This window comes from Crocuta crocuta, unplaced genomic scaffold (assembly GCF_008692635.1).
Source record: "Crocuta crocuta isolate KB4526 unplaced genomic scaffold, BGI_CrCroc_1.0 scaffold89, whole genome shotgun sequence".
Classification (NCBI taxonomy): domain Eukaryota; kingdom Metazoa; phylum Chordata; class Mammalia; order Carnivora; family Hyaenidae; genus Crocuta; species Crocuta crocuta.
The window spans coordinates 11,420,194-11,432,761 of NW_027551559.1; the positions used below are offsets into that span (position 1 = coordinate 11,420,194).

At 56.4% G+C, this 12,568-nt stretch overlaps 1 protein-coding gene across 1 annotated transcript in view; it reads right to left on the reverse strand.

Annotated features, from left to right (window-relative positions):
* Positions 1–1,932: 1,932 nt before the first annotated feature.
* AHRR (aryl hydrocarbon receptor repressor) overlaps positions 1,933–12,568 on the reverse strand; it is a 69,681-nt gene continuing 59,045 nt past the window's right edge. Inside the window, exons 7-12 of the mRNA XM_077749407.1 lie at positions 12,058–12,235; positions 11,950–11,959; positions 10,513–10,832; positions 6,949–7,010; positions 6,633–6,771; positions 1,933–5,754 (exon numbers count right to left, since the gene is read on the reverse strand). Coding sequence (XP_077605533.1) covers positions 4,713–5,754; positions 6,633–6,771; positions 6,949–7,010; positions 10,513–10,832; positions 11,950–11,959; positions 12,058–12,235 — 1,751 coding nt within the window. The 3' untranslated portion in view covers positions 1,933–4,712. The remainder of the gene's footprint in view (positions 5,755–6,632; positions 6,772–6,948; positions 7,011–10,512; positions 10,833–11,949; positions 11,960–12,057; positions 12,236–12,568) is intronic.

The following is a 12,568-nucleotide window of genomic DNA, read 5'->3' on the forward strand; positions in this document are numbered from 1 at the left end:
GACCAGGGAAGACCAACAACAATACTCCCAAAAGCAGTTTCTACCAGGTCCTGGGAGCCCCGGGTCAGGGAAGGAGCTCCCAGAAACTCATCGCTGGGGTCCTGCATTTCACTTGGGACTAATCCCTCCTCAGCCTAGAAGCTCTCACTGAAACCTTTTGGCAGAAGCACCCCCAAGCATACTTGTAGGGAAGACCCCCCAGCCTTGGCGGGAGTGAAGAGCGGGGTGCAGCGGCTTGTCCTCATGTCTTCTGGGAGAACAGAGATCTTGATTCCCTCTAACTTTGACTTTGTTAATACACATGTTAATGATGGCCACTGAAGAACAGAAGCAGAAATGTAACTTCCAAGCAAATGGGGAAAGGAACAGAGAAAACACAGGCAATCCCATAGCAACACAGGGAAGGAGAAAAATACCAGAGGATCTGTGTAACTAGAGACACAAGAAGTGGAAACACATTCAAATATACCAATTATCAGAGCACAAGTACGTGGGCTGTAAAACAGCCAAACATTGAGGGAACCGGGATGGTCAGGTGTGCAGTGGTTTGCAGATGTCTGGTCAGGGCCATAGAAAGTTGATGGGGCAAGATAATATCAGACTAAGTGGGCTTTATGTCAAAAGCACTCAGTTATTTCGTAAAATGCTAAATGCAGAAGCCGTGAAGAAAAAGACGTTTGCTGTGCTAAAACTTTAAACTCTTGTGTGGTATTGTAGACAATCTTTAAATGAAAAGAAAAACCGCAAATGGAGATAATCTGCACCTGAGGACATGCTGCTACCCTGACATAAAGAGAACGTGCCCGGGCCAACCAGACGGGCACAGGAGTGCGGGAGGGACCGGAAGGGGCCCGAGCAGCCCTCCAGGCTGGAGACCAGACCGGTGGTGCCTCCTTGTGTCCTTAGGACGGCCTTGGGGGCCTCTCCTGCCCTGCGGGCCGCGTGACCCTCAGACTGCAGCCCAGGGTGGTTCCCACGTGGGGCTCTGCTCTATCCTCTCTCACCGGGCCTGTGACCCGGTCCCTCCCTTCCCTTGCCCTCTGGCTCCTAGCCTAACCCCAGCCCTGCAGGCCGCTGTTCCTGTGACTCTCAGTGTGGCCTTGGTCACCTGGGCTACCCTGCCCCGGTCTGTCTGTGCAGTGCCGGTGCCCTGCCTTACAGAACTTGGGTGGTTCTGTGGTCCTGTGTCTGCACCCTGCCCATGTGCACATGCAGGGATGTCCGCTCTGGCACAGCGCTGATCTCTGTTTTTCTTCCCTTGCTGTGTCCCCGGCACTGTCACAGGCCTGGCATTTGGCTGGTGGAATGAAGGAAGGAGGAAGTGCACAAAACAGCCAACTACCATTCCGCCCCCAGATGGACAAAACCAGTGTGTCGAGGTGCAGCAACAAGGGGCCTGGTGGGGGCTGCTGTGGACTGATGTCCCCTCAGACTTCATACGCTGAGACCCGCCCTGCTGGGCCACAGGGAGGGGATCAGTGCCCTAAACAATGAGACCACACACAGCCCCCCCACCTCTTCCTCCACATAAGCGCACAGCGAGGTCATGAATCTTCGCCTGACACGTCGCATCTGAATCACAAACCTGCACACACACATGCACACGCATACACGTGCACACACTCACAGGGACCGGGGTCTGCTCCCTACAGGACAGATCAAGTCTGAGGGACCCTAGAGGCACCCAGGAAGTGGGTGCAATGATGGGTGGGAGGGGGCTGGTGGGTGGAGGGAGGGAGCCCCGNAGCACGTGCAAGGCCGAGCGCTCAGCCTCCCGCCTGCCGCTTTGGGCCCTGGCATGTTTTCTTCCCTTTTAGTTTTGCCTCCTCTCCGGTGGTTAGGGGCGTCTTAGGAGGGGATTAACCCACACGCACCAACGGGAATACAGTTCCTTCATCTGGAAAATCAAGTGGACATTTCTGTTTGTGGTAAACATGAAATAACGTGATTTATTTTATATCAATATTGCATACTGAATACAAACCATAGTTTCAGGAATATATTTGAAAGCTGTTTCTAAAGGCACTGAGAAAACAGTATGAAAAGCTACATTATAATATTTCCATTTTTAAAAATTCAGCAAGTCAGTCTAGATATTAAAAACTTTTCTCCTCCAGTAGAACTATAAAAATATACAATTTGTGTTCATCTCCTGTCCATCCACTCTCACGTTATATTTGATTTTACTATTTTTTCAGCTATGTAAACAAAAGCTACGACACACAGAAAACCCTAACCCTGGAATCGGTACTGGTAATGACATTTTAAAGAGGAAGTGACCGTGTCTGCACCTCCCACATGCCATCATCTTCCCACGTGATGTTTCAGGAAGGGCGTGGCTGTGAAATCACGAAAGTGCTGACTCATGGGCATTCTGCTGGTGTTGACCTAGGAGAGGAGGGAACCTGGGCCTGGAGCGTTCAAGGCCCCAGGTGTGTGATGGGCATCTCCAGAACACAAGACCTGCAGAGCTGACTCCAGGTGCCAGACTGTCCACAAAGCAGGACATGTCCAGCTGCGAACTGCAGGGGTCAGGACGAGGACTCGTGCATCTGACCGCCTGGGGAGGGGGCAGCATGGGTGCCGTGGCCCTCGTGAGCAGGTGTGACTGTGTGTGCTTCAGAACAGCGTCTTGCCTGAGGCTCTCACCTGCTACTCCTCTCTGGTTACGCCGGGGCTTGGCTATGGTGCACAAACATGCCACGATGTCTCTGAATTCCACCTTTTCAGTCCTGTGTTTTCTGAGGTACATGTTACATGCATGCAGTGCTGCCTGCCTACTGCACCCTGAGATGGAGGAGTGCAGGCATCACTCTTCGGGGAGCCCTAGTCATCTCTGGACATCGGTCAGTGGCCAGCCTGGGCCCCATGTGTGGCTTCTCCATTGATGAAGTGAGAGGGTCAGTGACCTCACGGACGGGGACCCCAGAGAGGTGCACAGTCACGTTGGAGAGACGGCCAGGACCTGGGCCCTGGGTTGGACTAGGAAAGAAGGAAGAAGATTCTGAAACTCCACCCCATGTCTCAGGGAGTAAATCAGCAGAGGCCCAGAGAGCAGAGGTGAGCTGTGCCCGGCAGGAGAACCAGGTGAGGAGGGCCTGGGGCCAGCCAGAGGTCCCCAGGTGTCCCCGGGTGGTTGTGCCACCACCGTAGCAATCGGGGGAGGCTCTGGCAGGAGACGTGGAGACAGCACAGCACCAATGTCACCCTTTGCAAGGCCTCAGTGGGGTGAGGAGAGGCTGCTGGGCTGGCCTTGCGGGTCTCAGGGGGCCACCCATTGACCACGCCATGCCCTGGGCTCCAGAGGGTGACCTTCTGTGTCAGTCCCAGGAAGAGGCCCTCCGCTCCCACCATCCTACCTGGGGGGCCTCCACAAAGCTGGCAGCTGGTGCACGGGTGCCCCAGGATGTGCCTAAAGGTCCTGCCAGCTGAACCCCAAGTTCTGACAAGGCGAGTGTGCACTTGCCACACGGCTTTAGCACTAACCCAGCTGAACACCGATACTCCAGAGCCCCAGGTGACGGAGGGGAAGGCCCCACACTGAAAGGTAGATTGTACCAATGGCGGAGCAGCAAGTCCCCACCCAGAAGCTCCCGCCACCTCCTGAGACTCCCAGGTGGGGGTGACTTTAGGAACAGATGCCCTGTGCCCGGGAGCAGGAGTGTGCCCACCACCGTATAAGCAGGCACAGTGGTGACCTTCGTACCCTGATGGCACACCCTGCACCGGCAGCGAGTGGAAGGGTCCATCTCTGGTGGTGCCTATGGGCAACCTCCACTTTCTGATTCACGCCTTTGTATCCAGCTTTCCTGTAGTCAGAGTGTATGACTTCACAGTTTTTCTAGAAAACGATTTCTCTGTCTTCTCCTTAATGATTCTTCCTGAGGTGGTGACTGGCGTTCCCATTTGAAAACCTGGATACAGCAACACAGCCTTCATGGACAACTTGACTTTCTACTTCTTTTCTCTATGTTTTGTCCTCTCTGCTTCCAAACCCAGACTCTATAAACTCAAAGTTACAGGATGTGCTGGAGACAGACTGGCATAAACCATCTTCAGAGGCCCATTAAAAATCCCAGAAACTTCCACAAGGAACAGGATATTATCCTGTCAATTTCCACTCTGGGTGTGGCCTCAAACTCTGCTGTGAGGTTGAGGAGCACAGGCTGTATGTAGTAGTGAGGATGGGACCCAGTGCAGACAGGCTTTTTTGCCTGGAACCTTCCAGATTCCTTCCATGAATGGGGGCATAGTCACCTGTGGCTCAAAAGATTATATCTCTAATTTGTACCTAGGATGTGGCTGCTCCCTTCAGTCCACTCCATGGAGGCATCAACCCATGTCCATGGTGCAGGCAAAGCTGGGAGGTGGGCATGGGGAGCGCAGGAGACCACACCAGATGATTGCCAAGGGGCTGGGTGCCCACCGCGTCCCGGAGAGTGGGGTATGCCCTTCCAACCTGACATGTCTCACTCTGGCCACTTTCTGAAAAATTGTGAACAGACTTAATACTACTTGGCATTTAAGGACTTGTGTGACATTTTATAAAATACACAGTACACGATTGCACACACTGCCCACACCTAACAGAGGGCTGAGCCCAGGCAGCTTTGCCGAGCATCACTTAGGAACGGCTCTGGTCCTAACCCTGCCATCGCCGCTGAGGGGTAAGTCTGAGCATGCGCAGAAGCTAGCCTTTAGAAACACCCACTCTATGGCAGGAAAGCACACTCGGGCGCTTTGGGAGGCATCAGTGTTGGCAAGGCACTTTTGGGGAACATGCTGGGCACCCCACCCTGGCTGTGACTTGCCCATGGGGGTGAGTCCAGGGGCTCTCGCTTGACAACAGGTGTGGTCGCAGGAGCTCTGCAGTCACAGCCCAGTTTAGGGGGCTGGTGACCGTGTGCACAGAGGTGGTGGGCAGGATCTGGCTCGGGAAGGCCATGCACGTGCTCCAGGCAGGCACAGTGTGCGGGGTGGAAGGGGGCCAGCTCCTTGCCAGGTCTGAGTGGAGCCCTGCCACTCGGGTGAGCCCCCAGCATGCTGTGCCCCAGGTGTGGAGCATACAGGTGGTGTCTGGAGTCTGACTCTGTTTTCAGGTGCATCCTGGTAGGGAAAGTGACCAGCTGTCTCTTGGCCACACCACTGGCTCCCAGCCACACCTGGCTTGGGGACACGGAGTAGCCGTCTGTTGCATCCTCAGGCCCAGAGTCGTTCTCCATCTTGATGGGCACATCAAGTGACAATAGGGGGTTGCACGGGGCTCCCGAGGGCACTGGCCCCCCTCGAAACTTGGCGTCCTCGGTGGAATAGCCCCCTGCTGAGAGACCCTGCCCTCTGAGTGGAGGGAGCCCATTGTCCAGGCTCCCGTGGGGAAAGGGGCAGCTGGGCGGAGGGTGCATCTGGCCCCGGTCGCCGTCCTGCAAGGCTCTGCTCGGGCAGCTGGCATAGGCACTGGGAGAATGGCTTCCTGGGTGACAGCTGGGTGAATTCCTGAAAGCAGTAACCCCACTGCTATGGACAGTGCCCTGGACACCTGGGCGGGACACAGCGTGTATGGAGAACGGGTCACTCTTACTGGGCTCCAGCTTCATCTTGGCGCCACCATCCTGACCAGGTTTCCCTGTCATCCAGCTCAGGTGCTTCATGGGTCCAGGTGCCTCGAAGCAGCAACTATAGGCATGTCTTTCCCTCCGCCCCCTGGCTCCAGGGGTGCTGCCAGGCACCTTCCCATGCTCCTCTCCTCCTCTGTCCCTGCAGAGAGGAGATGGCCCATCAGACAGAGCAGGGATAGCGATCATCTGGCCCGCTTGGGTGGGGTCTCTAAGGGAATGCACTAAATTGGTATGACACTGGCCGAACCTGCAAGGGCTGCTGTGTGCGGGGCTCAGCCACGCCCCTGCTCTCAGCCCACCCAGCAGCCCTGTGGCCCTGGCACCAGCGCCCTCCTGTAACCGCCCCTCCCATGGCCTCCTGATGCCCCGGGTGCTGGGGGGGACCAGAGAGCGGCATGTGCCACTCACCCTGCCCCAGGGATGTAGCTCCATGAGGTATACACTGTGTGTCAAGGGTCAGACACACCCATCCCAGATGCAGGGCCCCATCAAGCTGTAAGGCAAATAGATGCCCTCTCTCCAGCAGCTTCTATGAGCCAGGCCCTGTCGCTGGCACTCAGGCCTCCCCCTCACAACACCTTGTGGGATCAGGGCTGGCGCCTGCAGTGACGGGAAACGATGCCCAGGAGGGTGAGGTGGAGCCCCGCAGCTACACGGCCAGGTCAGTCCTCCAAGGGGAGACCCCTGGGCGTGGGGGGTGCTGGGAGGGGCCATGGGAGGAGGCAGTGGAAAGGGTTTCTGGGTGAGGGGAGGGCAGATGACGGGATGGTGGCCCACGGTCCAGGCTGCAGGCAGGGGTGAGTCCCAGGTCCTGGCAGCCCCGGCTGGAGCAGCTGTCCCCTGCCACACCTCAGACACGTGAGGACAGCTCCCAGGGTGGGGAGTGTGTTCAGGTGTGCTCCGCGGGCACCGGCCTCGCCGAAGAGTGAGGCTCGCCCGCCATGAACAAAGCCACGAGACCAGCAGCCAGTGGCTCCTTTCTCCCTTAACGTACAGCTAGGCCACAGCACCACTTACCCTGCGGCCCCCTCGGGGTCAGACATGAGGTCCGGGCCGCTCCGGAGGCAGAGGCATGGGGCCCTGGCTGGAACCCGGGCCCAGCAGCCTGCATCCATTTGGGCCTTGAGTACTGAAATGTTTTCTCCAATGTTCCTCCCTGTCAGCATTTAGAGAGGGGAACAGCAGTCACCATGAGCGGCTCAGCACAGACCCCCACACTCTGGGGTGTGCTTCCAGGGAATGCACCCCAGCCTCAGGGGGCAGGGAGAGCCCCCAGGGACACAGACACGTTTCACCCATTAAAACACATGAGATGGTGCATTTGTTAAAGTACCTGCTAAGTAATTGGGTTTTCCATGCAATTCTGGTTCACACAGACTTGTGGCGGTGTTTGCTCTGTGAAGGACAGATAATAGAACACACATAGATGAAGTTTTGCTGCTGGTAGGAACTAACGCCATGACCAGCATTACTGTCATGCCCAGGAGGGGAGACACAGCAAAAACTCACAATTTTAATTCTTTCTAGATTGTAAAGTATTTCCTTGGCTAAAAATTCCAATTCACATCACTCATCAAGCCAACAAAGAAAGGGCTAATAAGTTAGCTTCAGAAAATAGACTTACACATAAAATGTGCTATCATTTTTTTCTGGGTGACCAGAACGAAAATACAGTCAATTTTTGTAATTATGTCCCATAAACTCACCATGAACACCCAGTGACTATGAAACACCTTTCCTAGGGCAGTGAGCATGTACGCGCACACACACCACAGAGCTCATAATCTTAGATTCTAAGCAAACTCATCCTCATAGATACTATTTCATTATTTTCAAAAGAAAAAACAAGCCTCGGAAGTGTTAAGTGACTTCCTTTAGGCCACCTCTCTAGCAGATGTCAGCGTGGAAACTCAAATCCAGGCGAGTAGGCCTCAGAGCCACAGCTTCCCATACTGCATGCTGGTCCCTCTCCATCCTCCGGTCACTTCTGGACAGCAGAGGCAGGAGAGCAGAGACAGGAGAGCAGAGCCGGGGGGAGGGGGGCAGAAATGGGGACATAGAGTGTCATCCTCAATCTGCAAACAAGAGTATCTGGTGACAAATTTTTTGGCACACTGTGCATGTTCACAAATGACTGCTAAATCCCTTGAATACGACTTTGGAGGACAAATATTTTAGTGAGCTGGTGAACTGGCAAATAAAGAAATGTGTGCGGTGGAGAGTGAGGGCTGTCACAAAATCCCTTCGGGAACAGTTGTGAATTCCCGTCATTAAATGACAACCATGGGCCACCTCTCAGGGCCTGTGATTCTCTGGGTGTCCCCCGATACTGTCTTTGAGCTCAGAGGAGACAACTGGGATGGATGTGCTGAACTCAGCTCTTGAATTCAGTTCAGAGCAGGTAGGAATTCCAAAAACCCTAGGAAGCAGAGGCATGGTCTGCTTGTCTCCTAAGATGCTGGGTGGGAGCCAACATTCTGTGCTGGAGCACTTGGTGCTATCCTGTCTGACGCGATGTCGCGTGCTGCCGGTGCGCGCCAGACCTGGGGGCCGCCAGCTGCAGGAGCGCTGGGTGACCTGAGCCACACCTGCCGGCCAGCAGGTGCTCGCTGCTCCGGTGCAGCCAGCCTGCGCTTCCCGGCGTGGGCGCCAGGGGGCGGTAGGAGCCCGCCTCGCACACTGACCAGCGTGAAACGCCAAGGGAGGCTGAGGTTTTCCCTCTACCTTGGTTTCAGGGCTGGAAAAACATGGAAAAGAGGAAGCGCGGTGTGAGTTTCAATTACGACAATCAAGCCAAAAACAGGTTAAAAACAGAAAACTCTGGGACCATAAATGAAGTGGGGAGTATTTCAGAGTGAGGGGCCGGCAGGGAGGAGAGGGACAGCGGGAAAGCAGGCGTGGAGACCGGCAGCCTCTGCTCAGGCAGGTCCAGGCCATCCCGGGCGGCACCCCCTGTGGCTTGGCACCTTCCTGCCTCGCCTGTTCTTAGTCTTCTCCCTTGGGTGGGGCATGTTTAGGACATGTTGTATCGTTAAGAGGGCATATACGTTTATTTTTAAACGTTCCAGTAAACCGCTGTCTCGGCGTGCGGCCGTTGCTCGCGGCGGCTCTGGTCCTGGCCCTGCACTTGAGACGAGCAGCAGCGAGTGCGGGCCCACGAGCTGCAGGCCGAGGCAGACCGTGCCGGAGGGGCAGGGGGAGAGCCTTCTCGGCCCCCCCACAATGGGGGCCCCCCTTCCACGGCAGCTGCCATCAGATTTTCTCACTGTCTAAAGGGCAGCTTGAATTAGTCAAAGGTTATTCGCGGACACTGAAGAGGGACGGACACTCACACCCACGAGAGGGCGAGTCACAGAGGAGACGCCTGGCACTCCCTCCCGGCCGGCGCTGCATGGGCAGGCGAGCAGGAGCCCCCTGGACGGGGCCACAGAGCCCTGGGCCTCCTTCTGGATGGGACCAGTTGTGGGGGAGGCGCTTGGTCACAGGCTTTTCATCTGGACGTCGGCAGATGTATAAGTAGGACCTTCCTGCAGGACTCAGGGGACCCTGGTGGATGCGGTGTTTCCACTGGCGATGTGGCCTCCAGCACAGAGGCACACTCACCACACAAAAGTGATGGACGGAGGGAGGCAAGCAAACGTGTCAGACGCTGGTGTCACAGAACTAAACCTCATCTGAGGGCTGAGGGGTTTGGACGAGCCCCCGTTCTGCACTCAGACCCTCCCCATCAGGCAGTGGTTTGAGGGACTGATACCTTCCCTGGGGAGGCACCAGGACCTGTGAAGCCAGGCATTCTCGGGCAGAAGCGGGGGAGGTCGCGGGCTGTGCACCTGCCTCCTCAAAGGGTCCAACAAGGGGTTAACGGGCAGGATCTGGGGCTGAGGTTTTCCCTATCGGTGGGAAACGGGAGGGGGGACAGGGGCTTCCTGGAGGAGGACATGCCAGGTCTGGCCAGCATGCACAGCGTCACAGGCAGGATGCAAAGCCCACAGCGACGGCATGCTGGCGAGGAGGGTGCAGAGAAAGGCTCCCTCCTGGGGCACGGGCCCCGTGGCCCCGGCGGGGAGGGCTTTGCTGCGGGAAAGCTATACTGGTTTGATTTAAATCAATCCGAGAGCCTACCTAGCCCTACTGCAAGTGATTTGTTCTCAGCCCTGGGGGGTTCTTAGCCGATGCACCCCTGCAGCTGGGGAGCTGCTGGCTTGGCTGAGCCCCACTCTAGGGACAGTCAGTGAGGGACAGAAGCGGGTTGGGGGCTCAGAAGTCTGGCATATCGCATCTGTCGCTCGTACAGTCAGATCTCAGACATCCTGCCTCCCCTCCCCTGCTCTTGGTCTTACTCGTACTGCGTGGAAAACATAATTCACAGATCACTCTCAGGGCACCGAATCACAAAACACACACCTAATCTGTTCCAAAGTATGGATGTAAATCACCTAGAAAACTCAATACAGTGTTTTCGAGCACTGAAAAGCTGAGAAAACTCAGCTGGGCTGAAGGGACAGCCATGTCCCCACTACCGTGGCACCCCTGCCTCCTGCATCCGTCCCTGCACTGCGCCCTGGGTGTGGAGGGAAGGACAGCACAGAGGAGAGAAGGCTGTGGCCCCTGGCTGCTGGCCCCATGATGACCAGGGCTCAGGGCACCTGCTTTGAGTCTGTCACGGGGGGATTAGGGACCCAGTGATGTGGTGCCACCGTTCATAAATACTGATTTGAAAGCATGTTTCTCTGCACATTCTTTCCTACATAATGTACTAGCTTCAAAATCACCAACCTTCTCATGTCACTGCTTGCTGGGAATGAAGAAAGAATAGACAGAAAATTCTAGGTGCCAAGGCTCTTGTAGCCACTGGCAGCAGTGAGTGTGGCTGCATTTTAAAGGGACTTTCACTCACTTTGTGTCCATCGAGGCTGAGATGTCCAGCCTGTGCTTCACCCTCAGAAACGCACTCTTCATTTTCATCTCTGCCACGGAAGGAAGGAGGACGGGCACCACGATGCAGAACAGTGACAGCCGAGGGGGCAGGGCTGTCCCTGACGGAGTCTTCCTCTTCTGTCCAAACAGGAATTTTAGTCTTCCTTGAAACTGCATTGTCTGGTGTGTTAAAGACAGAAACGAAGGCGGGTTCACAGAGCAAATGGGCAACGCCATCAGAGAATGCAGGGCCTGTGTTCTCAGGAATAGGAATGTGGAGGAAAATCTTATCCTGAGCCACTAAGGAGACACAAACCAACAGTTCTTCCACGCTTGGCCTCCGGGACGTGGGCTATCCCAGGCCTCCGGGACGAGCCACAGTTTCTCTGCAGTCTCCGTCATCTCCTTTAACTGAAAAGCATGCTCTTGTGTGCACACTCGTGTGTACGTGAGGGTGCGGGTGTGGGAGCTGAGCCTCACGCTCTGCGCGCCCGTGTGCATCAACATGAGCTGTCACTGGCCCACGGCAGCGCCGTCAGCCTCCCCGGACAGGACATGCTGGAGCAGATCATCTCTGAGGGCTGTTCCAGATTTGACTCTCCGTTTCAGAACTGTCCTTCCTTCACTCGTGATGATAAAGCTTGGGGACAACTTTATTTTATCCAGAGTATACAGTGTGCCTCAACCCTAGGGCTGGGCCTGTTCTGGATCCTCAGAGAGCTGGTTCCAGAAACATTCCCACCACCAACCACCAGCAACCTTCTTCACTGTCCCCTTGCATCAGGAGCACAAATCCAGGACACACGAAACTGCCATCACACTACTGGATGACTGAGGCCAAAATATTGCCATAAATGACACATGGCCGCCGGGAAGCATCCTGGAGCGATTCCCTAAGCTGTCATCCCTCTGAGCAAATGCAGAGCAACCTGGCAGGTCGGGTACCCTGAATGGGTGATGTGGGACTTCGGAAGTGCAGCATCTTTGGTGAGAGGGCCTCTAATTTGGAGAAGGGTCAGCCCTGTGAGGCTCAGGGAGAAGCACATCTGGAGGCAGAGGGCGTCCTGAGCCCTGGGGAGAGTCCCCAAGAACAGCACAAGTTCAGCTCACTCGCGGTGGTCAGGGCAGCACAGAAAGTTGGGGAGGCTGGGCAAAGAGAGCTTCGGGAAGGACATTATTGGGGTGCTGACATCTGGAAAGGGGCCTGAGTGTGCCCAGGGAGGCCATTTTTATTTTCTCTGCTCTTCGGAAATAATCAGTTAGTGTTATGTACGAGTGATGCTTTTACTTAAAACAAAACAAAAAAAAATAAAAATGAAAATAAAAATAAAAAACCACCACCACCACCACCAACAACCTGTTAATGCAAACAGAGCAGCCAGCAGGAGAGGGGTACGGAAAGCGCTGCCTGCCTCACCGAGCCCAGCCTGTGACGGGCAGCGGGTCGCTGTCCCAGGAGCCAGGGGCCCACAGGCCGCTCAGGTGGCGACGGCCGGGCACAGAGCGCCGAGGACCTGGGGCTTACGGTCGCACAGCGGTGCACACAGCAGGCCCCAGGCTGGAAAGGGCAGATGTGAAGACCCTGGAGAGAAGCTCCCAGGAGGCGGGACAGGCCAGCAGGCAGGACCCCCAAGGGCTGGTGTTGACAGGTGAGGGCCGGGCCGGGCTCGCGCTGGTCTGCGGGTGCGTCTCCAGGGCTCCCTCTTTTCAGGGCCGTTTGGAAGACAACCCGGAGGAGCGCCCGCTGGCCTCTGCTCGCTCGCCTGGCGCACAGGCTGAGCCCCGCGGACATCCCCCGCCCAGCCCCGGGTGGGGAGACAGGCCCGGGGGCGCTGGGGGGCCGCGGGGATGGAGGGCAGAGGTGCGGGCGGGCTGGGGCCCGCGGCTCCCCTCTCACCCCCTCGCGGAGGGGCGGGGGGAGCAGCGGGAAACGTCCACCCCAAGCCCCGACTTGGCGCCGAGGCGAGAGCGGAAAGCCCGGGCCGAAGCGGGGGCTCGCGCCAGGCCGTGGGGTGTGGCTGCGGGCGCGTCGCAAA